Source organism: Balaenoptera acutorostrata, chromosome 3 (assembly GCF_949987535.1).
Source record: "Balaenoptera acutorostrata chromosome 3, mBalAcu1.1, whole genome shotgun sequence".
Taxonomy (NCBI): domain Eukaryota; kingdom Metazoa; phylum Chordata; class Mammalia; order Artiodactyla; family Balaenopteridae; genus Balaenoptera; species Balaenoptera acutorostrata.
Genome location: NC_080066.1, coordinates 33,279,140 through 33,306,626, shown reverse-complemented (window position 1 = coordinate 33,306,626; position 27,487 = coordinate 33,279,140). Strand labels below are relative to the sequence as shown.

The 27,487-nt window shown below is 45.3% G+C and overlaps 1 protein-coding gene and 1 pseudogene across 2 annotated transcripts in view; one reads left to right on the top strand and one right to left on the bottom strand.

Annotated features, from left to right (window-relative positions):
* The first annotated feature begins 4,292 nt into the window (after positions 1-4,292).
* LOC103020765 (frizzled-3-like) lies at positions 4,293-5,341 on the top strand (annotated as a pseudogene).
* Positions 5,342-8,421: 3,080 nt separating this feature from the next.
* Positions 8,422-27,487, bottom strand: part of MINAR1 (membrane integral NOTCH2 associated receptor 1) — a 39,722-nt gene continuing 20,656 nt past the window's right edge. The window contains exons 2-5 of one of the 2 annotated variants that reach the window (XR_009007346.1): positions 22,521-24,887; positions 17,600-17,854; positions 17,167-17,234; positions 11,854-11,984 (exon numbers count right to left, since the gene is read on the bottom strand). Coding sequence is in view for 1 of the 2 variants with exons in the window: in XM_057541955.1 (XP_057397938.1) it covers positions 11,787-11,984; positions 17,600-17,854; positions 22,521-24,821 (2,754 nt within the window). In the remaining variant the exon portion in view is untranslated. Of the gene's footprint in view, positions 11,985-17,166; positions 17,235-17,599; positions 17,855-22,520; positions 24,888-27,487 lie in introns of both variants that reach the window. The other variant, XM_057541955.1, reaches the window with a different exon arrangement.

The window sequence follows — 27,487 nt, the reverse complement described above, 5'->3', positions numbered from 1 at the left end:
ATCTGCTCTCTGGGAATTGCTTTCAGCTGAAGAAAGCCTTCTCTCCCAAAGCCACACCATGCCCCAGAGGCAACACCTCTGAACACTATTCCCTGCAGAGGCAGGAAGGCCCTGTCCCTTGCTTCAAGGTGGGACAACACCTCCAGAGATGCCCTTGTGCTGGGCCCAGCTCTCGCCTGCAGCTGCGCTGTGGTCCACATCCTCCTCCTGCTCTGTCCTCCCTCCTCCCTCCTCCCTCCTCCAGGCTGCTGACCCTATGGGCACTTCCCCATAAACCCTGCAAACAAATCTCTGTCCCATGGTCTGACTCCTGGAGACCGTAACCCAAGACACCTTCCTGAAACTAAAATTTTAGCCTTGAAATACAGAGAAAACTATGTAAACAACAATGTGAAAGCGCTTTGTAGATTTTGTCATGCTGTCTTTATGTAAAGGACCTTTATAGTTACTACATGTATCATTTTTTCAAATTTGTCTTACGCTATTTGTTATTACAAATAGAGAATGTTCCAGCTAATTTACAGAAGTTTAGCCTCAGGAATTTGTAAGTTCACTGAGCATTCCAACCCCACATTAATCACATGCTTTCTAAAGTAAGGACCCTTTCTTTTAAAAGCAGCAACTCGTGTGATTTTTCACTTTTAGTGCAAATATGAAGAAATACTCTATTCATTCTTTTCACAAATATTCATTGAAGTCCTCTGGGCTTAGCACTGTTGTGGGTGCTGAAAATGCAGCGTATATGGAGATTCCATTCTAGTATTAAAAATAAATAATTATGTCTGCATAATGACAAGTTCTGCAAATGAACTAAGATAAGTGATGTGCATAGACAGTGACTTCCAGGAGTTGAAATACTCCCTGAGCTTGTATAAAGCACAGGTCTCAAGAGCATTATGGACTGGACCTCCAGAGCTGGGCTAGGATGGCGAATGCTGCATTGCTCCTGTGGATCACATGAGAGTTTAGTTTTACAGTTCTACAGATATTTATTGCATGCCTACCCTATGTCAGTAGTGGTATTGAAAAGGCTTGAACTTCCAAATAAAGCAGCAACAACAGGGATAGAAGTGTGGGTACCCTAGGGAATAGCCCTTGACCTAGTTGGTAGAAGAAGATAGTCTTCTCTGGTGGGTGATAGTCCTCACCCACCAGAGAAGGTGGGTGAGGTCAGTGAGTCTCACACTTGAGCATGAATTAGAATCACCTGGAGGACTGGTCAAATCACAGATTACTGGACCTCCATCCTTCCTCCTCCCTCTGAGGTTTTCTCTTGCAGTAGATCTGGGGTGGGGCCTGAGAATTTGCATATCTATCACCTTCCTATGCTCATTAGCACTGTGTTCGTTATTATTATTATTTTTAAAATAACCACTGCCCTTTGCTACCAGACTCCTCCCTCCTTAGGTTTTCCTCAAGCAAGAAGTCGATTTTTCCACCCCATTGAAATCAGGCTGGGCCTGTGACTTGACCTGGCAATGAAATGTAAACGCAGGGATGGTGTGTCACTTTGGAGCAGAAACCCTAAGAGCCATTATGTACTCCTGCCATCTTTCTCTTCCCCTCTGTCAGGAGACAGGTATATCCCAAATATGGGGCTGCTCATTCAGCCTGGGTCCTGTAATGAAGAAGAACTGAAATCTATCTGCACTGATTCATGATGAACGTGCAACACAGGACATAAACAAACCTTTGTTGTTATAGGCAACTGAGGTTTGGGGATTGCTTGTTAGTGCAGCATATGATGGTAAACTGATGGATACAGAAGACTTCCTAGAGAACATGATACTGAGTAGAGTTTTCAAGGTGCATTGTCCAGGCAGAGAAGAGGCGTTTGAGATGGCAGGCAGGCTATGTGGGGTATCTAGTGCATAAAATACTTCAGTATAGAAAGTGATGGGAGAGGTAGGCAGGAGCCAAACCACTGACTCTCGCATGTCAAATTTCATCCTCTAGAGACCAGATGACAAAAACCTCAAATGGAACATGCCCCAAACAGAGCCTTAGATACCAGTCCCTATCCCCAAGCTGTTCTTTCTAAAGTCTTCTCCAATAAATTAAACAGTACCAACACTTACCCTGTTCCTCAAGCCAAAAATCCAAAAGTCATCCCTGATCAACTTGTGTCAATCTCTCACTCCTCATCAGCAAGTCTGGTTGGCTGCACCTACAAACACAAGCTCAGTCCTTTCCAAATCCACTGCCTCACCCTGGCCCAGCCACCAGCGTCTCCCCCTGGAATCATTGCAACTATCTCCTGTCCAATCTCCTTGTTTCCAGCCTTGCTTCCCTGTGGTCCATTCTCCACATTGCAGCCAGAGCGAGCTCCTAAAAGTATAAATCAGATGATGGATAATGTCATCTCCCTGCTTGCAATCTTCCAGAAGCTTCCCATTATATTGAAAATAAAACCCAACATCCTTATTGTGGCTGATAAGTCGCTACATAACCTAGCCTCTGCCTACGTCACCAATTTCTCCTCATACCAAATTCCCTTGTCCAGTTCACTAAGTTCAAGCTACCCTGGCCTCCCTTCGCACTGCAAGTTCCCTCTGTCAGAAATGCTCACCCTCAGTTCTCCATGCACCATATCCTCGGGGGAGCCTTCCCTGGCTACCCAAACTCAAGCAGTACCTCTGCTCCTAAGTTGAAAATCTTTCTTCATTACGCCTATTGCTGTTTGAAATTATTTTATGTACTTGCAAGCGATTGCTATTGCTATCTGCACATTCATTAGAATAGAAGTTCCAAGACATCAGGTCTAAGACTTTCATGAATTCATTTGTTCACACATCCACTCAACAAATATTTATTAAGCATGTAGTATGTACAAGACATTGTCCCTTCTGGGGACAATATTTCAGCCATGAGCCACTGCCTTGGCACATTCAAGTTGCTTAATAAATATCAGTTGACTAAATAAATAAATGAATAAACCAAAGGGTAGAAAAAAGATTGGATCAGAAAGAAGTATATAGGTCACATATACATTGCTAATGAGAAAACTGAACTTTAATAATAAAACAACAAAATGCTAATTTAGACTGGCTGAGACATCCAGATCAAACAGCATTGGTCCCAGAGAAAATGAGCTAGGAAAGGCTCCCTCATTGGGACTTCTGAAAGTATACAAGAATCAGTAAAATGGAGAACATGACTCTGCATAAGCAGCATGAAAATACCACGCACATGTTCTTCTATTAGCAGGATAACTACTCGGTAACTTATTAGGAATAATTTATTAAGTGCTTTCCTTGACAAAGGAAAGGAAACTGTATTGTAATTAGCCACACTCGCACTACTAATTCCTAACAATAATTTTATGTCCAGGATGTAATGAATCTTTCAGGAATTTCAAAAACTGCTACAAGTTGAAGTCAATTTTGAGACAGCAAAGCAACAGTGTTTGTGTGGGTTGAAATGTGGTGGCTGGTTCCAGCCAGGAACTCCAAAGTTTTCCTGATTTCGGATACAGGTATATTTTTCCCATAACATACTATCACTTCTATGTGAAGTCATATGTACCTTCTCCCTCTTCTTTCCATTACAAGGAGTAGTGAAGACATAAACCGATTCCAGGTACAGCAAAATCTCAATAATTCAGGCTCACCCTGGAGAAAGCCAAGGGCAACGATGGCCGAGCCTGAATTCTAGAGGAAGGAAGTGGTGTATGCTTTTTAAAAAGGTACATCCAATATTAACCAAGTATTGACTTTTGCTAGTACCTGGGGGGAGGACTCTAAATTAATGTCGGATTAAAATGACTAACAATGGCATATTGCAATTGATTTGTCCTCTTAGGGAGGATAAACATTTTCTTCTACAAGATTAGTTATATTGGTACGTGTGTGCTCGCCGGCGGTCCTCGTTCTCTCCATGTACCTGAGGGACGCGCGGCCACCCCCGGCCGGCGCTGCAGACCCCCAGGAGCCCGGCCCCGAGGTGTGAGATATTTCAGTCAAAGGAAGAAATAGCTCTTCTCCTAAGATGGAATCTGTTGTTTGGGAATGTGGTTGATCAACTTGATATGTTGGCCAAGTGGTGCCCTATGTAATAAAATGAAAAGAAGAGGCAAGATGATGTCATTTTCCCATATTGTGAAACCGAAAACAAATGCCTTTTGTGAGACCAAGCTAACAAACTTCTGACGGCGCAAAGAGCATTTCTGTTTGAAGAACTTAACAGTAAGATAGAAGTACTTTCAAGCTGAGACCTGCAAGTGTATAAAGATCTAAAATACGTATTGAGTAGGCCTGATCATCTGAATCTCATTCAGTCGAGGAAGCACGGCTATGAGTTGGATCGTCTTCATTCTGTGGCCCTTGTCTATGTTTGTGGGGCGTATAGGTGGACACAGTTTGTTTTCTTGTGAACCTATTACCTTCAGGATGTGCCAAGATTTGCCTTATAATACTACCTTCATGCCTCATCTTCTGAACATTATGACCAACAGACAGCAGCTTTAGCAGTGGAGCCATTCCACCCTATGGTGAATTTGGATGGTTCTCGGGATTTCCGGCCATTTGTGCACTCTATGCTCCTATTTGTATGGAATACGGACGCGTCACACTTCCCTGCCCTAGGCTCTGTCAGTGGGCTTACAGAGAGTGTTTGAAGCTCATGGAGATGTTTGGTGTTCCTTGGGCTGAAGGTATGGAATGCAGTAGGTTCCCAGATTGTGATGAGCCGTATCCTCGACTTGTGGATGTGAATTTAGCTGGAGATCCTACTGAAGGAGCCCCAGTGGCAGTGCAGAGGGACTATGGTTTTTGGTGTCCCCGAGAGTTGAAAATTGATCCTGATCTTGGCTATTCTTTTTCACACGTGTGTGATTGTTCACCTCCTTGTCCAAACATGTACTTTAGGAGAGAAGAACTTTCATTTGCTCCATATTTCATAGGATTGATTTCAATCATTTGCCTCTCTGCCACATTATTTACTTTTTTAACTTTTTTGATTGATGTCACAAGATTCCATTATCCTGAAAGACCTATTATATTTTATGCAGTCTGCTACATGATGGTATCATTAATTTTCTTTATTGGGTTTTTGCTTGAGGACCGAGTAGCCTGCAATGCATCTAGCCCTGCACGGTATAAGGCTTCCACAGTGACACAAGGATCTCATAAGAAAGCCTGTACCATGCTTTTAATGGTACTCTATTTTTTTTACTATGGCTGGCAGCATTTGGTGGGTAATTCTTACCATCACGTGGTTCTTGGCAGCTGTGCCAAAGTGGGATAGTGAAGTTATTGAGAAGAAAGCATTTCATGCCAGTGCGTGGGGCATCCCTGGAACTCCAACTATCATCCTTTTAGCAATGAATAAAATTAAAAATGACAATATTAAAAAAAAAGATTACTTATATTGTTTTCTTAACTCATTTTTTCAGAATACTTAGGCAAAATTCAACCCAGGTCCAGTCCATCTGTATGCAAACTTTGGATTTGTGGGTCTGAATTAATATTTTATCATAAAACTAAAAAGCATTCTTATACCCAGCATGGTATAGTCTCTCTAACGTTCTCCAAGATCTCGTCAGAGACCTCTTTCTGTGTTTAGGTGTCAAGATATTAATTGCTTTTTCCAATGTGTCGTGACTCGTGTTTAATCACTTTTCTTTAATGACTCAAGCTGGGAACTCAGTGATGTTTGTGAGTGGCAGGATGACATAAAAGAAGCTGGGTGAATTCTCTCTTCACCATCCTCCATGATATGATTTCACAAGCTCAGGCTTCTGCCCAAGTAAGCTATCATTCACTTACTTCATGGCGAGAAATGCCTAACGTCTCAGTGTTGAAAAAATTATGTCAATGTTGTGCTTACACAAGAACAGATGACAGGACAAATGGAGCAGAATAAAAAGTCCAGAAAACCATATATACTTTCAACAGACTAATGTCAAAGGGGGAAAGATGAACTTTCTAACAAATAGCACCGATCAATGGATATACAAATGGGGAAGAAACGTATCTTAACCCCCTACCTCATACCAGGTATAAATATCAATTCCAAAAAGAGTACATTATTTTTTTTTATTATATTTATTTATTTATTTTTGGCTGTGTTGGGTCTTTGTTGCTGCGTGGGGGCTTTCTCTAGTTGCGGCGAGCAGGGGCTACTCTTCATTGTGGTGTGCAGGCTTCTCATTGCGGTGGCTTCTCTTGTTGCGGAGCACGGGCTCTAGGCGTGTGGGCTTCAGTAGTTGTGGCTCGTGGGCTCTAGAGCGCAGGCTCAGTAGTTGTGGCGCACGGGCTTAGTTGCTCTGCAGCATGTGGGGTCTTCCCAGACCAGGGCTCAAACCTGTGTCCCCTGCATTGGCAGGCGGATTCTTAACCACTGCGTCAGGGAAGCCCCCCCAGGAAGAGTACATTATTAATAATGCCATTTGCTGCAACATGGATGGACCTAGAGATTGTCATACAGAAGAGAGAAGAGATTGTCTCTCTCTGAAGTCAGACAGAGAAAGAGAAACATCATATGATATCGCTTACATGCGGAATCGAAAAAGAAATGATGCAAATGAACTTACAAAACAGAAACAGACTCACAGACTTAGAGAACGAACTTATGGTTACCAGCAGGGAAAGGTGGGGGGAAGGGATAGGGAGTGTGGGATTGACATGTACACACTGCTGTATTTAAAATGGATAACCAACAAGGACCTACTGTAGAGCACAGGGAACTCTGCTCAATACTATGTAACAACCTAAATGGAAAAAGAATTTTAAAAAGAATAGATACATGTATATGTATAACCGAATCACTTTGCTGTACACCTGAAACTAACATAACATTATTAATCAACTATACTCCAATATAAAATTAAAAGTTACAAATATAAAAAAATAATTTTAAAAAAGAAGTACAGATCTAACCATGAAAAATAAAACAATAAAGCTCCTTAAAGAAAGTATACAGCATCTTCATGACATTGGAGTCTGTATAGATTTCTCAAACAGGACTCAAATTGCCAATCATCAGAAGAAAATGATACATTTTTATGTTAAAATAGAGAACTTTCATTGATCAAAAAGACAACATTAAAAGAGTAGAAAATGCAGCTCACAGAATGGAAAATCATATTTATAATGTATATCTGACAAATAACTCATTTCCAGAATTTGTAGAGAATGTCTACAAATCAATAAGAAAAAGACAAAAACCTAATAAAACTGGCAAAAATGTGGACAGGCACTCCACAAAATATGAGATCTAAATGGTCAATAAACATACAAAAAGGTAGCAAGTCTTATTAGTGACCAGAAAAACTCAAATTAAATACACAATGAGCTACCCCTACACACCGAGCAGAATGGCTCAAATGAGAGACAGACAGTATCAATGGCTTAGTAGGATGTAGAGCAAGTGGAACTCCCATATATACTGCTGATGGGACTGTAGGTTGGTAGAACCATGTTCAAAAACTTTTTGGCAGTGTCTACTAAAGCAAAACATAAGCACATCTCATGATCCAGCGGTTTTACTCCTAGGTATACCCATTACAGAAATGCACATACAAGCATATTCATAGCCCCAAGCTGGAAGCTACCCAAATGTCCATCAACAGTGGAATGAATAAATAAATCGTGCTATATTCACAATCAGTGCAATGAGAATGAGAAAACTACAACCACACACCACAGCACGGATGTTTTTCACAACATTATGTTGAGTGACACAAAAGAGTACATACTGCATGAAATGTATTCACACAAAGCTTTAAAACAGGCAAAACTACCATGTGCCTTTAAAAGTCAGGACAGTTGTTCTTCTTTGCAAGGTTTTTGCTGGAAGGGGGCCTGAGGGAGGTTTTTGGGGTGCTTGAATGTTCTGGTTTTTGATCTGGGTGCTGATTACATGGATGTGTTCAATTTGTGAAAAAGCATCAAGCTGGATGCTTATGATCTGTGCGTGAAACTGACAACTTATAATTCATGCATAGAATAAAATCTCATGGCATGCTATTTTATCATTTTTCAGTTTATTTTCGATTATATTTGGAGAGGCAGATTTCACATGATAGCTTCAAACCAACCATTATACATTAACCAAATTTTACACAAGCCATTTGAAAAAAGATCTAAAAATGTGCTTAGTTATTGGTATTATATAACAATGATCAAGCACCAAGAGTGTGCTGAGAGCTTTTCAGAACAAACATAGAAAAGACGAGTCCCTGCCTTCGTGGATACCCATTCCTTTAGAGTCTTGCGCATAAAACTTCACCTAATATTTCACACCCCTTTACTCATAAGGCATAAATAAGGAAGTTTGTTGCATTTCTCATTGTTACTTAATAAATATTTAATACCCTTTTCCCCAAGTATACCAACTATTACTAATATTTTTGCCTTTAAATACAAATTTCCGAAGTACAATATACAGTATACTCTGATTTGGTATTCACACAGTTGACCACAATATTCTTGCAGGTTGGTTATAATATGAAGCATGTTGAATTTCAACATTCACACATTTTTATACCACTTAACAGAATCATTTACTATTGGCAGAGCTTTTTTTGTTAAGAAAAATGAGGTGCCATTGCTCTTAGATTGATAAACTGTAAACAAAAACAGCACTGCCTTGATTCCAATAAGGGTATCAGAACTTACGGCACATTCAGAACAGTGAATTTTAGCACATCTATCAAGCTAGCCTTGCAGATACCAACCACATAGCTGCATGCCCTAAAATACTAACAATTTATGATCAGCTAGTAATGGGTGATATAAGTATGATTTGCTTGACTGTATTTTCCGTTTAAAGGAGAGGATACTGGTGTAAAATATCTGAAAACTGTGAGCTCGGAAATTTTTTTGCTTCTCTGCAAGGCTGTGTTCCAAGCAAATTCAGACTGAAAAAGAGGATGAAATGATTCCAACTTTAATCATTGGCTAAAGAGATCTAATTTCAAAACAATCCCTTAACGACATCTGATTGTTCATTTTTTTTAATGCAAGAGAAATGAAGTGAATTTTGATAGTGTAGTGATTTTCGGTTTCGGCACAAGAAATCATACGTCATGTGAAAATGCCAGAGAGCGTGGTAGAAGCTGGTGCCCACTACAGAAGTCAGGCCAGTCCCTGTGTCACCTCCAGGGAGCTCACAGCAGCAGGAGATTAGAGGCAGGTTTTAGAGGGATGGGTAGATGCTTCCCTCCCGGCCAGACTCTGGTCTTGACCCTTTCTGCAAATAGGATGGAGGAGCTGGAGTGAGTCTGGGGTCCAGGGAAAGAAGGTATAACAAGCTTGGGATCAATGGAGAGAAAGGACCCAACTGTGAACTTCACCTTATCTAGATTCCAAGACCCCAAGCATCCATCAGGATTCAAGCCGTGGATAATCCCTTTCCAGAGGAAATCACCTTGCCTTTGGGCCACCACTGTGTGGTTTCCCAGGGGTATTATCAGGTCTGGATGTTTCCATTATATGGCAATGATGCTGAGCTGAATTTTAAAGCTACACTGGACTTAGAGCAAGACTAAATTTCTTTGACAATCTCCCCAGATATGAAAAGAGGAGAAGAAAATTCTACAGAGTCCCTTCTCTTCTATGCGTGGGGTGGGGCTTAGAGTCATGCCCTCCCTATGGAGCTAGGCACGTGGCCCCAACAGGGCCCATTAGGAATAGATTCACCCAAGGGCAGTGGCAATAGTGGTTTGGTCCATCCACCATGATCCTACCTGGCAAATGAAGGAGTCTGAATGGGATTTGACAAATTTTTCTTATCCTGGGTAACTGCATCTCCACTTCTCTGCCAATCATAGAGCAAGAGATTGGGAACTACCTATCTCTGCTGCTCTCGTGGCTTAACCTGTGATAAAGGTGAGGGTGGCAGGAATGGGATGTGTTCTAGAGCCGTACTGGTTGGGAGGAGAGCAGGGATGGCAACACCCAACTGCCGAGGGTATTAACCTAGAATCCCTTTGGGGGTGAAAGAAACAACCTTATTGAATGTGCCCAACCCAAAACAGAGCACCAAAAGACTAAAATTCTGACAGTAGACAGTAATATATATTTCTTTTCATTTTCAATTATAAATCCTCAGTTTTCCATACTAAGGCTTAAATTGCAGTCACCTAGCTGAAAATCTGTACATAAACATGAGACTAGAAATAGATGACATGAAGACCTCTAAAGATGAAGGTTCACTACAGATGAAAGCATCCATCCCTTATTTATTAACAACATGAAATGTTCTGACTACCCTTTACAGTGAACAATAGGATTAGACCCAGCAAGCTAAGCATTATTTGGAAGTTTTTAGGATGGATGCTGAACGCCTATTGCTTTAAAATCTGAGATGCTTCCCAAACCTCTCTTTCAGGAGTGTATTATATCATCCAGAGTGATGATTCTTACTACCAGTATTTATTTATAATCCACCTTGTTCTCAGAAGAATTAAGGTAGCTAGTTTCTATCAATCGTTTTTCTTTAACCTGTAACAAGACATTAGGATCAAATGCCGAAAAGGATTCTTTCCGTCCAATTATGTCAAAGCACCATTCAACAGGTGGAAACTGAGATCAAATTCTAATGAAATTACAACGGCTTCCTTACACTGGAGAAACCTTGCTCTCAAGTTATTTTACAGAGATGACAATAAACCAAACTTAGGTATTTAGATAGACAGTATAGATAGATAGATAGATAAACGGTTAAATAGATCTTTTTTTTTTTTTTTGCACAGCTGACAAGTATTCAGAACTCTGGAGTAGGTGTTGGGGTAGTTGAGAATACCTCACAGCCTTTATCATATTATTGACAAGCTTTCAAAAAATTTTTAAAGCCATTGGAAATGGCTGGTATTAGTGGTGCACGGAAACCATGGTTTATAGTTAGAATGTCAAAGTTCAGTCATTGTCTCTACTTTTCAAGGCACAAGGACAAGTTCCAAATTCTTCAACTCATGTGTGAGAAGCAGAGCAACGGGTACCACCAGGAGACAGAAGATTAAGGAGAGGAACCACACACCAAAGCAAGAATGGGAGGTCCTTTGGGATGCCATGACTTTCAGATATTGATTGTACATCGTTAGCAAGCAACTCTCCCACACCTTGAGGTGGGTAGAGGAAGGTCTCCTGGCCTGAATACCTTGGCCTATTAAGCAGAGAGCACACTTCATGCCACGCCTGATTTGGCAGTCCAGCACCTTCCTACCCTGGGCACCAGGAAGAAGGTCCAGAACATTTCCATGAAGATCTGCAATGAAGATCGTAATGATGACAGAAGGGCAAGAATGAAAAGCCGGTAGCCCTTGATAAAAGTCAGCGGAGAAGTAACCCCCTTTATGGATACATACCCTGTTTCTTTGCCTGCGATGATCTAAGAACATTAAGGGAAAGAGAATCCATGCTTTTTTTTTTAATTCTTATCTCGCTATCTCCCTTAGCTTCCCTAAAACAGGCATGGATTAACCATCTCCTCTATAACATATTTCCCGCCGTGAAATTTCATCAAAATGGAAAGAATCCAACCAATTAAACTTCCTCTTTTTTTTGCTTGGAATTCAGTTTGTATCTACTGGTAGTCCATTACATTCTTTTGGTAGGAAAAGATATTGCACTTCTTAAAATTCATCCATGTAATTAAGTCAAAGCTAATAGGTAGGTAGATATGTCTCTAGAATGTATACTTTCTGAAGACCATTGTTAGCATTTGCAGAAAAGCCTCCGTGATTTCTATTTCAACAAACTGTGGCCCCACTGGCACGTGATTTTAAACTACAGAGGGAGACGTCGGTGGTCATGAGCCGCAGGCAACATTGCATGTCCAGCGGCTCATGATTTCATTGTGCAGATGGGCACGACGATGACCAGAATGACTGTGCACGTGGCTGCAGCGATCAGAGCAGCGATCTTGCAGACCTTGGCTCGTCTGAACTCGGCTTCTTTCCTTTTTAGTAATGAGTCGTAGCCTGGAGTATAAATATCTTCCATCCAGTATTCTAAGTTGTTTGGGTTTAAAGATTCTTGAGTCTAAAAGTGAAGAGAAGATGTTAGAAATATGGTGAATATGTGCAACAGGTTCAAGACGTTCTGACAATCATCACCCCTGAAGCATCTCAGAGCTGTCTGCAGCTTGCAGGGGAGATGACTGAGGAGTCCAACGCTGCCCACCAGCCCCCCCTTAGGTGGACCACCGAGGACTCGGGCTCCCGCACATCCCAGATTGTACCTGCCCCTCTCCTACAACAAAGGTCATGATGGGGGACTTCCCTGAAGGCGCAGTGGATAAGATTCTGTGCTTCCAATGCAGGGGGCCTAGGTTCGATCCCTGGTCAGGGAACTAGATCCCATATGCATGCCACAACTAAGAGTTTGTGTGCCACAACTAAGGAGCCCATGTGCTGCAACTAAGGAGCCCATGTGCTACAACTAAGGAGCCCGCCTGCCACAACTAACACTCAGTGCAACCAAATAAATAAATAAATAAATATTTTTTAAAAACAGGTCACGATGGTCTTGACACAGGAAAACCCAGCGATTTCCTGGGAGCAAGCAAAATAGGGCCGAGACAAACAAGACTCTACGCCTCAAGGGCGTACGGCCAAGAACAGGCTGGCCCTGCTGCGTGGGAAGCAGGGAAAGTCACTGAAAAATATTCTCCACTAACGGTCCCTAAGAACAGAGCTGTTTAAAGCAAGGCTATTGTATTACTCTGATTTGCTTCCGAGTTCTTCAGTAAAGCCTCTACTGAAAAATCAAAGGCACCTCCCAGATAAGCAGTTCAAACAAAACATAAAATATTTCCATTTCAAACATCTGTCAGGCCACTGCTCACAGGCCAGGTCTACAGACCAGTGGCAGGCCACCCCCATGCCAGGTGCAGGGTCCCCAGTGGGAGAGACCCCCACCCACTGACATTTGTCTCCCAGCCTCCCTGAGATTAATGCCTGCCTGCAGGAGAAATATTATATTTATCCTGTATCACCCAGGAATCCCATTCCCCGTGGATGGCTAGAATCTATTTCCATAAAGAAAGGCAGTGTTCTCATTTTACGGCAAACATTTAATAATGTGACTGTCACATAAAAGCAGCAACACATTGCAATTCCAAGTGAGGTCGCCTAAATCTTTGAAACACAAGCAAAATATCTAGTTTGAAGATTTTCTCAGATTGTTTAATGTTCATAAAGATGGGCATGTTACAAATCTCACACACACACACACACACACACACACACACACACACACACACACAGGATTACAAAACAAATGCTTCCAAAACTTAAAAATAAAAAACTCGGTTGTACTGTGTTATTGGAATATTGATTATTCTAACCCGTACTAGTCATTCTCCACCTGTCCTTTCAGAACCATTCTCTGTTCTTTTCTGCCTTGCTCTGTGCCCCTAGGAGACCAGCCGATACGGACACATCCCAGGTGGATTCAGTCAGTGGGGTACAGCTCCCCCTGCTCCCTCCCTGATGGGCTACAGTTCTATCAGGTACCTGCTCTCACAGCTGTGGGTCTTGGTGGGTTTCAGAAACAGCTCCCTTTCCTTGGCCTTCAGATCCAAGGGCAGCAACAGCGTTTCACTCATGCTGGTCCCTGGGCACTTCATGGGCTCTAAACCCTGCCTACACCGCCGCCAAGAGTCCCCTCCTTCCCACTCCCATCATCCATGAGTATGCCATCTGCTTCCTGCTGGGATGCTGACGACCCACATTCCGGGGACTCCTCTGGCTGCTTTATTGCTCTCCTGCTTTGTTTTTGTTTTGTTTTGTTTTTTGGCCATGCGGCACGCAGGATCTTAGTTCCCTGACCAGGGATAGAACCCGGGCCCCCTGCGTTGGGAGCACGGAGTCTTACCCACTGGACCGCCAGGGAAGTCCCTGCTCTCCTGTTTCTAATGGCCTTCCAGTACAGGGGCCAGCAGACTCCAGCCCATGGGCCAGATACAGCCCAACACCTGCCTTTGTACAGCCTACCAGTTAAGAACGGTTCTCACATTTTTAAATCATTGAAAAAAAATAAAAGGAAAACAATAGTCAGTGGTATGTGAAAATCATATGAAATCAAATCTCTGTGTCCCAAAATAATATTTTGTCGAAACACAGCCGTATCCAGTCATTTACAAGTTGCCCATGGCTGCTTGAGACAATTATTGGCAGAGTTGAGCAGTTGTGATGGAGACTGTAAGGCCTGCAAAGTCTTAAAGTAGTTACTCTCTGGCCCTTTAGAGAAGAGTTTGCCAATATTCTAGAATATTCTGTACAACGTTGCATAATGAAAAGAGAATGGGACTTCGGGGTCCCCGAAATCCTCCCAGGTCCCCTTCCTCACGGAGGCACAATGTTCAAAGACTTTTCCAATTATTCATGTTATCTGGAAGGGCGGGGAGGGGTGGTAGGCAATGCTGGCCATTGTTAGAACCCACACCATGAGAAACAGGACATGCTCCATGATGGAAAGTTCTTTAAAATGCAGGATTGTCTGTTCAGACTTTGCAAGAAACTCCTACTCCAGCACTTCTGCTAAGTTCCAGGAGCCACGGTCTCCCTGAGTTGCCCAGGGCACTTCTGCTACTGCCCAGCTCCGGCTGTTAGGACAAGTGTCCTTATGCTTGGGCTGCAGCTCTTTCCCCAGCACAGCTCTGTCCTCCATGGGCACTTGGGATCGGTCTGTTTCCCTGGACATGAACGCTCTTCAGCAATTTAACGGGTACCCTAGAGGGGAGAGAGGGAGCCAAGGTGGGCATATTAAGCTGGGGACTGGTCTGCAGGGATGGGCTGGTTTGGGTGGAAGGCTGAAGGAGCAGCTCTCCCTGCTCTGGCACCTTGGAGACAGGCTCTGACCAGGGAGGCTGAAACACCACCTCTTCTTCCCAATATTCCCGAGGCGGGCCAAGGAGATAAACAGTGTGTAAATAACACATCAGATTTTGTCTTGTTCCCTCCAGCTCAGACAGAAGGAAACTGGCTTCCTTTCATAGGTAGATATGCTTTAGGGGCTGGGATTCATCCTGTGAAGTAAATTATTTTTAATTACTTTTTCCAATAACCGCAAGCTCTCACGACACCCAGTGGGACACAGGGGGCATCCTCGGTTGTTAATTACGCCTGCTGAACACTGGGAATGGAAAAGGGACCTGTACCTTTGCTGCACCCTCAAGTGGCCATTGATGGTAAATTTACATCTTGACGCCATGGGGCCCCAAGAAGATGGTCCAGATGCGGAAGCTGCCCTAAGACAGTACCTGGGTCTCTGCAAACCGATGAAAACAAGTAAGGTGGTGCCTTTCTGCCTTCATCGAGTTCCTGATACCTGTTCTGCTTTGCTGCAAACACCCTCGAAAGGCTATCAAACTCTTTCCTGTCTTATATTTTTTTGTGAGACTAGATACACTATCCTTTGCATTTTTAAGTGATGTCACCTAAAGCTCTCTAATCTAAAGATCTTTTATTTTTTATAACTTTGCCTTTACGCTCCTAAACGTTGGCACTTTAAAACTGCATGTATCTGTAGGAGCGAAATCTCCCAGACTCTGCCTCCCAAACTTTAAAAAGATGTTTCTCAGTCTATGACTCATTCAATTCATCTGCTCCTGTCAAGGTCATCCCGTGATACTGGTGAAACATTGATCATTCCACCAGGTGAGCCATTCACACCCCTGGGCCTTTTCTGACTCGCCTGCAGCTCGTGGCGTCCTAACGCCCACAGGTTGCAGTGTGGTGACCACAGCAGAGCACTGGGACCCTCCTGCAGGAGAAGCAAATCCTTTCTAGACCGCTTGCCAGCAGGATGGTGACAGGAGAGGACGTGGCCTGAAGGGTCAAGTGGCGTGCAGCTGGCATGGGGACAAAACATGCAGGAGGTGACAGGGGCCAGGAGGACCTCTGGGGTGGTCCTGATATCACCACCCACTTGACTCTCAAGATCTGGCCAGAGATGTCCCTTCCCATAATTGCTGTCATTTAGGGCCCAACATAAACAAATGTCACTGCAGTCATTTGTGGGACATGAAGCTCCACTATACTGTCATCAACAGAAAAATGACATGGTGGGGGCTTCCCTGCTGGCGCAGTGGTTGGGAGTCTGCCTGCCAATGCAGGGGACACGGGTTCGAGCCCTGGTCTGGGAAGATTCCCACATGCCGCGGAGCAGCTGGGCCCGTGAGCCACAACTACTGAGCCTGAGCGTCTGGAGCCTGTGCTCCGCAACAAGAGAGGCCGCGATAGTGAGAGGCCCGCGCACCGCGATGAAGAGTGGCCCCCGCTTGCCGTAACTAGAGATAGCCCTCCCACAGAAACAAAGACCCAACACAGCCAAAAATAAAAATAATAAATAAATAATAAATAAAAAATTTTTTTAAAAATTAAAAAAAAAATGACATGGTGGAAAGGCAACGTAGGAGGAAGTACAGGAGTCTTATTGCCAGATAGTCCAGTATGAATTTAGACTTGTCAGACCTGCAGCAAGTTCTTGTGCTTCTCAGGGCCTCGATTTCCTCATTTATAAACTTGAGATGAACAACATCACTCCCGCCTGCAGGCCACTGTGCCTTGAGCGAGAGACCGTGATAAAAAGCCCCGTACAGAGTTGATCGATTTCAGCATCATTTCATCAGTGCCAAAATGCCTTTTCGGTGCCTTCTTAATGCCAGGTACTTTAAATACATTATTTTCATTTCTGACAGTGACTCTGAAAGTTAGATATTATTATGGACATTTAACAGGTGAGGGAACCAAAGCTCAAACAGGTGAACATTCCAGGCCACACAGCAAAGGAACCCTGGCTTAGAACCCACACTGCGGGAAAACACATTTCTTTTCTCGCCACTGCACTGCACCTCCTGCAGCCCTCTTGGCTTTAGAGAGAGGCCATTTCAGGGGAGACCTAGCCATACCAAACCCCCCCCCACCGGCATCTCTCCAACTGCCCTTTAAGTGGTGTGGACCTGCTGGGACCCGTACGTGAGTGGTGGCGTTGGGATGATAGCCTCGCTGCCCACAAAGCTAGTTGGCAGGTGGGGACAGGGTACTTCCTGTGCTCCCGAGGTGATGCGGACACACAGATAAGACGCAGTGTGGATGGAACCAGGTGGAACTGCCCAGCACAATGAAAGTGGCCAAAACCCAGCCCTGCCTGTGGTTGAACAGAAAACATGCCCTCCAGCCACAACTGTATTCACAGAGCTTCCGGGGATGGCGCTTACCTGGGACTGCTCCGTATGGAAACATAATCCATAGCTCGGCTCCCACAAATATGCTTTTATCCCACGTGCTACATGTGGAAGGAGAAATCAGCTTGTGTTTCATTAAACAGTTGGGCTGAGGTCTTGTGAGCAAATACGAGAATCTGCACTTGGTATGGAGTCTTAAACGCATCGTTAGCAAATCGGATGGCCAAAGTCAATCAATCAATCGATCAAGCATTCCCACTGCTACATGTTTACAAAGCAATAAGCAAAATAGCAATCCCCTTGTGAAAAATCTCTGCTCTACGATGTATGCAGGTTCAGAATTCCATGGTGGGGACCCAGGGAGCTGAAGGTGAGGGAGCGGGCCGGTTAGGGCATCCGCTATCCATTCCTGCTTCCGCCAGGGCGTGGCTGGGCTCCCCCCACCCCGGGGCAGTGAGAGGCTCACCTGCAGGTCCAGGGCTGTCAGCTTGCCCTTCTCGCCCGCGTTGCGAGAATACTCCTCGATGGTCCAGGAAGGCTGGCCCCGCTTCACCTCCGCCAGCTCCGTCAGCCTCATGTCTGTGTACAGAGGGTTGTTCTTCATGTGGGCTTTGAGGGAGGCGGGGTAGGGGTGAGGGCTGAACACCTGCTCCACCAGGAAGCCGTCTTTGGGCTGCTTGGGCAGTCGGTGCGGCGGGGGCATGTCATACTGCCTGTCTGCCTGCAGAGGGGCACAGAGGAGTCCAGAGAGAGACCCAGATGCCGTCAGAGAGCCCACAGTGCCAGTGGGCAGACACCAGCTTTCCATCACTGGGCTCTGCCCGGGTAGCAACATGCAGTTATTCACGAGCAAATAGAAGGAATATCTGGACTGGGGGAAATTTACTAGGAAAAGCTTATGACATTGATAATACTCAAATGACCCAACATTTCTATGCCAGGAAGAGATGATTTTATCTTACCCTCATACCATGACTACTATTATTAACACGCATTGTTCAGGTAAGGAAATGGAGCCCAGAAAGACTCAGTAATTTACCCCAGGGTGCACAGCTGCTAACGGGAGGAGCTGGCATTTAAATCTATCATCTGGCTTCAGAGAAGCTTTGCTTAACCACTGCATAGTACTTCCCCCTCTTTTTCTTTTCTTTTTTTTGCCGCACCACGTGGCATGCGGGATCTTAGTTCTCCGACCAGGGACCGAACCTGCGTCCCCTATAATGGAAGCGCAGAGTCTTAACCACTGGACTGCCACGGAAGTCACTGCCCCCTCTTTCTCTTACCAATTTCTACCTGGTACTGAAGAGTAAAAGATATGGGGTCCTTCCCCCTAGGAGCTGGCTGAAACCACTGATGCCACGCTGCTTCTCTGGATGGAAGAAGCCAAGCCAGGAAGCACGTGGTGGGAGCCTCTAGTGATCTTCGAGACCTCTGCGTGGCCTTCAGGACAAAGGAACCGTCTGGACCACAGTTTGGAGGCAGGAAGGTGCCCAACACCGCTGGCATCACGTACGTTCTCAGTCCTTGAGTTCCACCCGAACCAGGGGGCTCCGTTCTCCACGAACCCTGTTATAACTAGAGTCTTCTGGTACTTTCTACTTCTAACTTGAGGCCCTCAGATCTCCACATAGATGTCACTTCCTCCAGAAGTGCTCCCTGACCAAGACCGGGTCAGCGCCCATCTACGTGACCCCTTCAGACTGCGTACGGAGCCCGCGGCCAGCACTGTCCCACTGAACCGTAACTGCCTGTCTGTCTGTCTGTCTCCTCCGCTGGACTGAGTTCCCCGAAGGCAGGGGACTGTAGTGAACACCTTTTAGTCGCCCGCTCAGCAAAATCATACCACCAAGGAGAAGGCGCTCCCATCTTTGTTAAAGGGACGAATCCCAACACCATGGAGTCGTGCACATGAAACAAAGAGCCAAAGAGCTGTGGGTGTGAGCAACAGACAAAGAAAAAGGAAAAATAAGAACATGAGTGAGGGACAGTGTGGAAAAGCAAGAGGAGGAGAAAGGGTTCGGGTGTCAGGACAGGCAGCGTTTATGTGTGAGCACCTGATGAGACAACGTGTGTGAGTGGGAGTGTGTGTATCCTACACGTGCACGGGGACCAGGAGCACACTCCCAGCTACCAGCAAACTGGACCCATCGGCTCTTGCTCAAATACAGTGTAACTCTGAGCCCTTCCAAACCATTAAGACCGCTGATGCTGATACAGGGAAAGCAGGATAAACTACTTGGCCAAATCCAAATAAGAAAGTGAGGTGTCCTCTTATTTTCTAGCTCATCAAACCCAAGTATCTTCTAAAAGGTGTCACTGATTTTATTCATTCTACTCATCACCGCTACCGAACACTCAGAGGGCTCCCACGGCGTGCAGGGCCCGTGCCGAGCTGGGGGCAGGGCAGGTGCCAATAATAACAACAAGGCATCATAACTACAATTAATTGAGGGCTGACCGTGTGTGTCTCCTGCTGTGCTCGGGGCTGAACACGTGATATCCCATTTCAGCTTCTCGAAAACATCGGCAAGGCTATAACATTATAATCCCCGCTGTGGATGCGGAAACTCAGCTTAGAGAGGTTAAGGAACTGGCCCAATGTCACACAGCCAGGAAGTGGCAGAGCCAGGATTTGAATTTGTTCTCGCTTCTGAGATGGAAAGTTACCCGCTGCCCACGCTTGCCTCCCTGCTCCTACCATGGAGGCGTTTGTGTTCTAACATGGCAGTCGGTATGTATACCTAAGATACTTTTAAAATAAAGGTTGGTATCTACTCTGTCTGAACAAAGAGGATGAAAGGCAGGAGATCAGAGACCAGCAATAATCTTGGGAGGCTTTCAGAGGCTTATGAATTAAGAGGCCTTGAGGGGAACTGTGTCTAGATCAGCACCGAGGAGGTGGACAGGACACTTTTTTTTTTTTTTGATGTGGACCATTTTTAAACTCTTTATTGACTTTGTTATAATATTGCTTCTGTTTTATGTTTTGATTTTTTGGCCACGAGGCATGTGTGACCTTAGCTCCCCGACCAGGGATCAAACCCACACCCCCTGCATTGGAAGGTGAAGTCTTAACCATTGGACCGCCAAGGAAGTCCCTGGACAGGAAACTCTTGATGGAGAAATCATGTGAGTAAAGGTTCGACAGTGGGATGGGGCCTGGCCATCCTAGATGCTTCATCAGTACTTGCTGAATGAGTGACTGAGTGAATGAGGGTGGCATTTTTGAGGACAACCAGGTAGACGTATCAAGGTGGAGAAGGGCCTAGCCCGGGTGAACTGGAGCCCTCCTGTTGGGGAGAAGGACATGACATGCCCAGGGTTTGAGTGGCCGGGCTGAGTGGCTTGAAACTTTTTGCTGAGCAAAGGGAAGCCAAGGAGGAGTTGGGAACAGGAGGCACTGCACACCCCAGAGTGGAGCTTTAGGAAAGGGAGCAGAGCAGTGGTGGATGGGATGAGATGGAAGTGGCGGCAGAGGTGGGGGGGGTGATGAGCGAGAGAGACCAGTTACACATGTGCCCCCAAATCCCAGGTGGGAGGTGGTAGGAGCCTAGACTTGGGGGAGGGAGGGTGGATTTAAGCAGAAAGAAACATCACAGAAGATAAATCCACAGAGTCGAGTAGCCCAACCTCATGTGAGAGAGCCAAAGAGGGAAGTCAGAGATGAGAGACACCCCTTCACTTTGGGGAATGGCTAGAATGGTGACCCCAGAATGGGTACAGGGAGAGGGAAGCCTGGCTTTGAAGGAACAGAAAATCTAGCTGGGACCCGTAGATTTCAGCCCACGGCAGACATCTGGGGGAGCTGGCCTTCAGCAGTTTGAGATTTGGGAGCAAAGTTCAGAAGGGCCCCAGGGTTGGTCACCACCATGGCAGGCATCAGCTCAGGGATGGTGACAGCCACACATCGGGAGGGAGAAATGAGGTCACAGAAGGAGGCCAAATGAAGACGGCTCACCCCAAACACTAGCAACTTTGAGCTGTGCATTTCAAGGGATCTTTCTCAAGCTTATTTCTGTTGGTTTCTGGGGGCTTTGACATTTTATAGGTTGGACGCATGGCTGGTTCAGTTTAACTTGATATATCTACATAAGTGCCAAACCACTGGAGTACTCTAAATGGCCATTTTCAATGCTACCTAAGACCCAGGGCTCCAGGAACCTGGCCAGACTCTGGCAGCTAATTGACACGACAGCAGTGCCAGAGGAGAAGACCCATAGCTGGGCATGTCGTCGGAGTGTCAGCACATAATATATTCTGATTTCTGTCCAACACCACGCGTTGCAAGTGGCTACCGAAGAGAACGGTGGCCAGCACAGGTACCAGAGGTTCCTCTGGGATCAGAAAAAAATCACTTCTTATTGTACTCTCTTTCCCTGCTTTGGACCCTGAAAACTTCCTTAGGGCTCCATTTTCTAAGCTTGCCTTTCTTGGCATTCGAGGGACTCCGCCTCCTGCTCTGTATTCAATGTCTGCAGCCACACCTCTTCACTCCGTCTCTGATGACTGGTCCTCCGAGCCCTCAGGAGGCCCCGTGGTCTGTCCACGGACCTTTGGAATCAGGGAAGGGAATTGAGACGAGCAACACATTGAAATGGCATCACTTTGGCCAGAAAGGGTTCAATGTAACCTACTTAGAAGGAAGAAGAACAGCCACAAGTACCGCTGAAACAAATCATCCTTACTGCAGGGGACGAGAAGAAGAAAGAATGTGAGTATGTGCGTGTGTGCTCACTCCAGCACTGACAGAAAGATGCTGACTATAAAGGTGCAAAAACGCTCAAGTTCCCATAAAACTTGTAGGAAAAAACCTCAAAAGCAAAGAAAGACATCATATTAAGAGTTGCCATCCTTGGGCAGTGGAACTGTGAATAATTCCCTTAATTTATCTTCTTTTCTTACGAATCATCTATTGATCTTAAAATGAAAAAAACTCAAACTTTTAAAAAGGACCACCATGCATGCCACACAGTACGTGAAAGGGCCATAGGAGCTAGCTCGCTTTTAAGTCATTTCCCTCCTTTTCTTTGCCTGCATCCTGCCCTTTCAGAAAGGACAGGAAGAAATCCTTGGTGATGCTTGTCTGCTCTGCCATGTTCCCCATTCTAAGAAAATCAGGTCTCGAACCACCAGTCCAATATCTGAGCCATGCTTTCCCCCATCGGCAACACAGCAGCGTGTGCTCCTCCGGGCTGACGGACAATTGGGCGGGACCAACCACCAGGCTATGCGGTCCTCTCTGCTCTAACGTGGAAAGTCTGGAAGGATTACGAGCACAAGAAAGGCAGTCCTCTCTTTCGTGTAATGTAAGCTTCCAGGCTTGGAAACAGACCAGGGCTATAGTAAGGCTGCTGCCTAGTTACGCGAGCTTACACGTGCATTATTACCTCTTTAGATTTTCGATGCCAGTCCTTACTCTCCCCAGGGCCTCTGTCTTTGACATCCTCCTCTCCGACGCCCACGCGGCTGGTGTAAGTGATGGTGCGCCAGTCCCTGGGCGAATTGGAGATGCTGGCGATTTTGGATTCTGTGGCGCTGTTCTCCTCCGTCAGGGACCTGGAGGATGGCCTGGTGAAGAGGCTTTTTTTTAACGCCTTGACACGAAGGCTTTCGCTGTTGCTTCCGCTGGCGTCTGAGCAGCACCAGTCGGCCGAGTTCTCCAGCTTGGGCCCGTGGGAGCCATTGTGTGCACGGAACATCCGGGGAGAGGCGCTCTCATCGGATGGAGCCTCGCTGGTCAAGGAATTCAGATCTATCTGCACACTCACCTTCTCGGGCTGCTGTATCTTCTCATCCAGTCTACTGAGCTTGCCCAGGACCTGGGAGATCTCCTCGCGGACACCCGACAGCGATTCGAGCTTCCGTTCAATTTCACCGATCCTGAGGACCAGATTGCACACGCTGGTCTTCAACTCCTCTTCCGAGTGGTGACTGTTTTCAGGCCGGTTGCCCTTTTCTCCTTTGCTGCTGGGGAGCCCGTTGGCGATTTTGGTTAGGTTGTGCTCTGGTGAACTGTCACAGTCTGACTTGTGAAGCTGAGACAAAGATCCTGTGCTGTTGTAGCAGGATGACTGTACCACTCCCGTCGAGCCACTGATGCTCATGTCGTCAAGAAATCGGAAAATGTCACTGATGTCATCACTGACAACTTCCGAGTCGTCATCTGACTGCTTCATGGCGTGCCTGTCACTGTACTTGCCCTGCCCAGAGGCACACAAGTCTTTGCATTTCTTGGGCTCCAGGACGTGCTGCTCGGTCTGGGTGCCCACGCTACTGGTGTCTGAGCTGAGCTGCCTGCTGGTGCAGCTAATGCTCTTGTCTTTAAACTTTTTGACCGGTTCATGCTTCTCCAGGTCAACGGGGGACGAGATCTCTTTAGATTTGAGCCCGTTTGGCTTGGCCGCGTAGCCGACGGGGAGAATTGGCTGTTGCTCCTGCAGCATGAGGTAAGCTGGGCACCTGTCTGGGGTTGGGAAGTTGGGGGTCTGGCTGCTGGGATTTGGATAGCGGAGCTTCTCCTCGGAGGGATTTCTATTGAAAAAGGACCGTTCAAAGTCAGGAACTTCTTCGGTGTTTAGGCTCCAGCTTTTGGCCGGCCAGGGGGTCTGCTTGCCCGGCCTCCCCGGACAGCGCCTGGCCTCCTGGGTCCCCATCACTGGAGTGGGTCCAAAATACGTGGAGGTTTGAAGGTCATCTAAGCTTTCGTGCTTTGCCCGCCTTTTGTCAGGAACAGGGGAGTACTCGGGATTCAGGTACTGGCTGTTGTAGGGCATCTCAAAGCTGTGATTGGGGAAGGGTGTCTTGTGGGACTCCTTTCGGCCCTGGGGTTTCCCGTGCTCACCCTCAGCCTTGTTAGCGGGGCTGGCCAACCCGGGGGACACAGTCATCAGGTTGTGAAAGTCCTCTTTGAAGATGTTCCTTTTCTGGACACAGGACTGGACCACGAAGGGCTCCTCGTTAGAAATGAAAGTCTCCTTGATGCCCTGGGTGAGGGGCAGGGAGTCCTGATCGGACATGGACTCGCTCTCGATGTTCATGGGGAAGTAGGTTCTCTGCATCTCGCAGGGCTGAGGGCTGGCCACCGAGTACGGGGCCAGAGCCTGCAGCCTGTCCAGGGAAGCCGCCCGGTTCTTCACATCTTTGCTGACCCCCAGCAGGAAGTTGGGCTCGGAGGCAGGTACAAACTGCGGGCAGTCCTTGCAATCCATCTTGCGGCACTTGGAAGACTGGCGGGTGGGGTAGCCCCGGCTGAAAGGCTGGTCACTCAGCTCGCAGCTGAGGGACTCACACTCAGCCGCGGTGCAGAGCTCTGTGTCTGAGCGGCCCGAGTCAAAAGATGCCTCCTTCTTGCGCATCTTCTGCCGGCCACTGGGGAGCTTCTCCTTGGCCGTAGCCCCGTTCATTTGGATGAGGTTGAAGATCGTCACGATATCTGCCGCCACCATGATTTTCTTCGATTGCTGGTTGTTCACGGTGCATTTCATCTTGTCTTTGAATAACGTGGCTGGAAAATTGGGATCGAGACAAGCCGTGTAGAAGAGCACGCTTCTCAGTTTGGAGAGCTGGGACAGATCAAAGCGGGCGCACAGGGATTTGCACAGGTCCTGGTAGGAAACGGTATTTTGCTTGCTGTCCAGTTCCTCCAAGATCTTCACCAAGAAGAGGGAAGTTTCCTGATTGGTCTCCATGATTTAGAATTTCAAAGCCTCACTGATGACACTGAAACTTCGAATCAGTTCTACGGGGTGACAATACTGAAACAGAGAAGCGGGGGAGAAAGGATTATAAACACCAGTGGAGTTTTAAGTCAAGCTGGTTATGAACCACATAAAGAAATGCAAGGAAAAACTTTTTAATGTTTAAAAAATGTCATAAGTGCTTTAAAAATATTTATAATATACTTTGTAATTCGCTTCCCAGTAATCTACCTAAAGAAATTATTGACTATGATTTTGCATAAAGATGTTCATTATGTATATGTACAACTGATTCACTTTGCTGTACACCTGAAACTAACCCAACATTGTAAATCAACTATACTCCAATAAAAATTTTTTTAAAAATAGTTACAATTATAAAAAAAATGATGTTCATTACAATGGCATTTATAATAGTGAAAAAATAAAACATCTTAAATATCCAAATATTAGGAGAATGCATAAATAAAACAGGTTACCATATACGATGATTTCTTACAAACATTAAAATTATATTAATGTACGTCCTTACAATGGAATACTACTCATCAACAAAAAGGAACAAATTACCAGTACTTGTAAATGACATGGATGAATCTCAAATGTATTGTGCTTGAGTGAAAGAAGCCAAACTCAAAGGCTACCTATTATATGGTTCCATCTTAACAATATTCTGAAAAACAGATCCGTAGCTGCCCGGGGCTGGATGTGAGGCAAGGTGCTGGCAAAACGGCACAGAGAAATTTTCCGGGATGATGGAACTATTCCACATCTTGACTGGAGTGGTGGTTGCATGCCTCTATGCATTTGTCAAAACTCACAGAACTGTGTGCTAAAACGTGTGAATGTTAGCTATGTAAATTGTACCTTAATTATAAAATTACACACTGAAGACTTTTTATGACAAAAGAAAACTGTGGTGCAATACTGAGTGAAAAATGTGAAAATAAATCTGTTATGTAGTAAGATCTTAATTATATAAAATTATATCTTCTTGGAAATGAAACTGAAAGAAAATAATATACACTCAAATGTTAATGGTGGTTACCTCTGGATTGTAAATACGCATTTTCTTTCTGAATTAGTCATCTTTGTTTCTCAATATTTTATCATGCAAATTTTCAAACATACAGCAAAGTTGAAAGAATTTTATTTTTTTAATTAATTACTTATTATTATTTTTTTTGGTTGAGTTGGGTCTTTGTTGCTGCGTGCGGGCTTTCTCTAGTTGCGGCGAGCGGGGGCTACTCTTCGTTGCTGTGTGAGGGCTTCTCATTGTGGTGGCTTCTCTTGTTGTGGAGCACGGGCTCTAGGCACACGGGCTTCAGTAGTTGTGGCTCGAGGGCTCTAGAGTGCAGGCTCAGTAGTTGTGGCGCACGGGCTTAGTTGCTCCGTGGCATGTGGGATCTTCCCGGACCAGGGCTCGAACCCTGCATTGTGTCCCCTGAATTGGCAGGTGGATTCTTAACCACTGTGCCACCAGGGAAGCCCTGAAAGAATTTTATAGTGAACACTCATATAACCACCATCTGTATTCCACCATTAACATTTTACTATATTTACTTTATCACATATCTATCCATCTACCCTTCATGAAGCCATCTTTTTTTTTAAAGCACTTCAAACTAAATTGCAGACATCAGTACACCTCTCCCTAAAGATTTCACCATGCATATAATTAACCCAAGTCCAATAATTGTTTACAGTTTCTCTTTTAATATAAGATTTACATACAATGAAGTGCACAAAACTTGTGTCTATTTGCTGAAGTTGTGACAAATGTATATGCCTGTGTTAGAAGCAAAACCCCTACAAAGATCTAGAACGTTCCCCTTGCCCTTTCCCATTCAACCACAGTTCTTATTTTTTATAGGTAACTCTAATATTTTCTTTATAATTTCCCTTCTTTTCCAAAATTCCTACCATGACCACATATTATTTTGTAATCACCAAACAATAACTAACCTTATTTTGAAATGGGAAGAAAAATCTACATTAACATATCTTGGATGGAAAAATGAAAAACATCAAACCGAAAGCTTAACAAAGCTTAAGAGAAAGTAAAGCTCCTCATGGATAAATATGGACCCAGGTTCTGAGATTCACAAGGAAACATCAAATCACACACGTTACCCTCCCCAGTCACACCCTGCTTAGAAAAGGCATTTTGACGATTGACTTATTGATTTTAAATTTGACTCAGCCCACGCACAGCCAGCCTATTTTCTAGGGAAACAGTGTCTTTGGGGGGGACTTAAATTTCAGCTGCTCTGGACCATGGGGTCTCTCTCCACCCTGAGGGCAGTGCTCCCAATGGGCATCTATACGCATTAGTGAGCTCTCTCCACAAACGTCTGCGGGGACATGCAGAGACCAGTGGTTTGGACTTTCTTGTATGGAAAAGGCAATGAAGCCCCGAGAGGCTCTGTTCCTGCCCAGAACAAGTCACAGAAAACCCACGTCTCCCCACGCAGCTCTCCCTGCCCTGCCCCAGCCGCCCAATCCATGTGATAGAAGCACTGCATGTCAGGATGTTCTGGTTTGTTAAAGGTAGGGACAACCTGCCACGCTTGATCTGCAAGGAAATAAATAGGCACAGAAACCAGAGCGGAGGACAAATGAATGTAATTGAGGGAAGAGCAACTACTACTCATGGA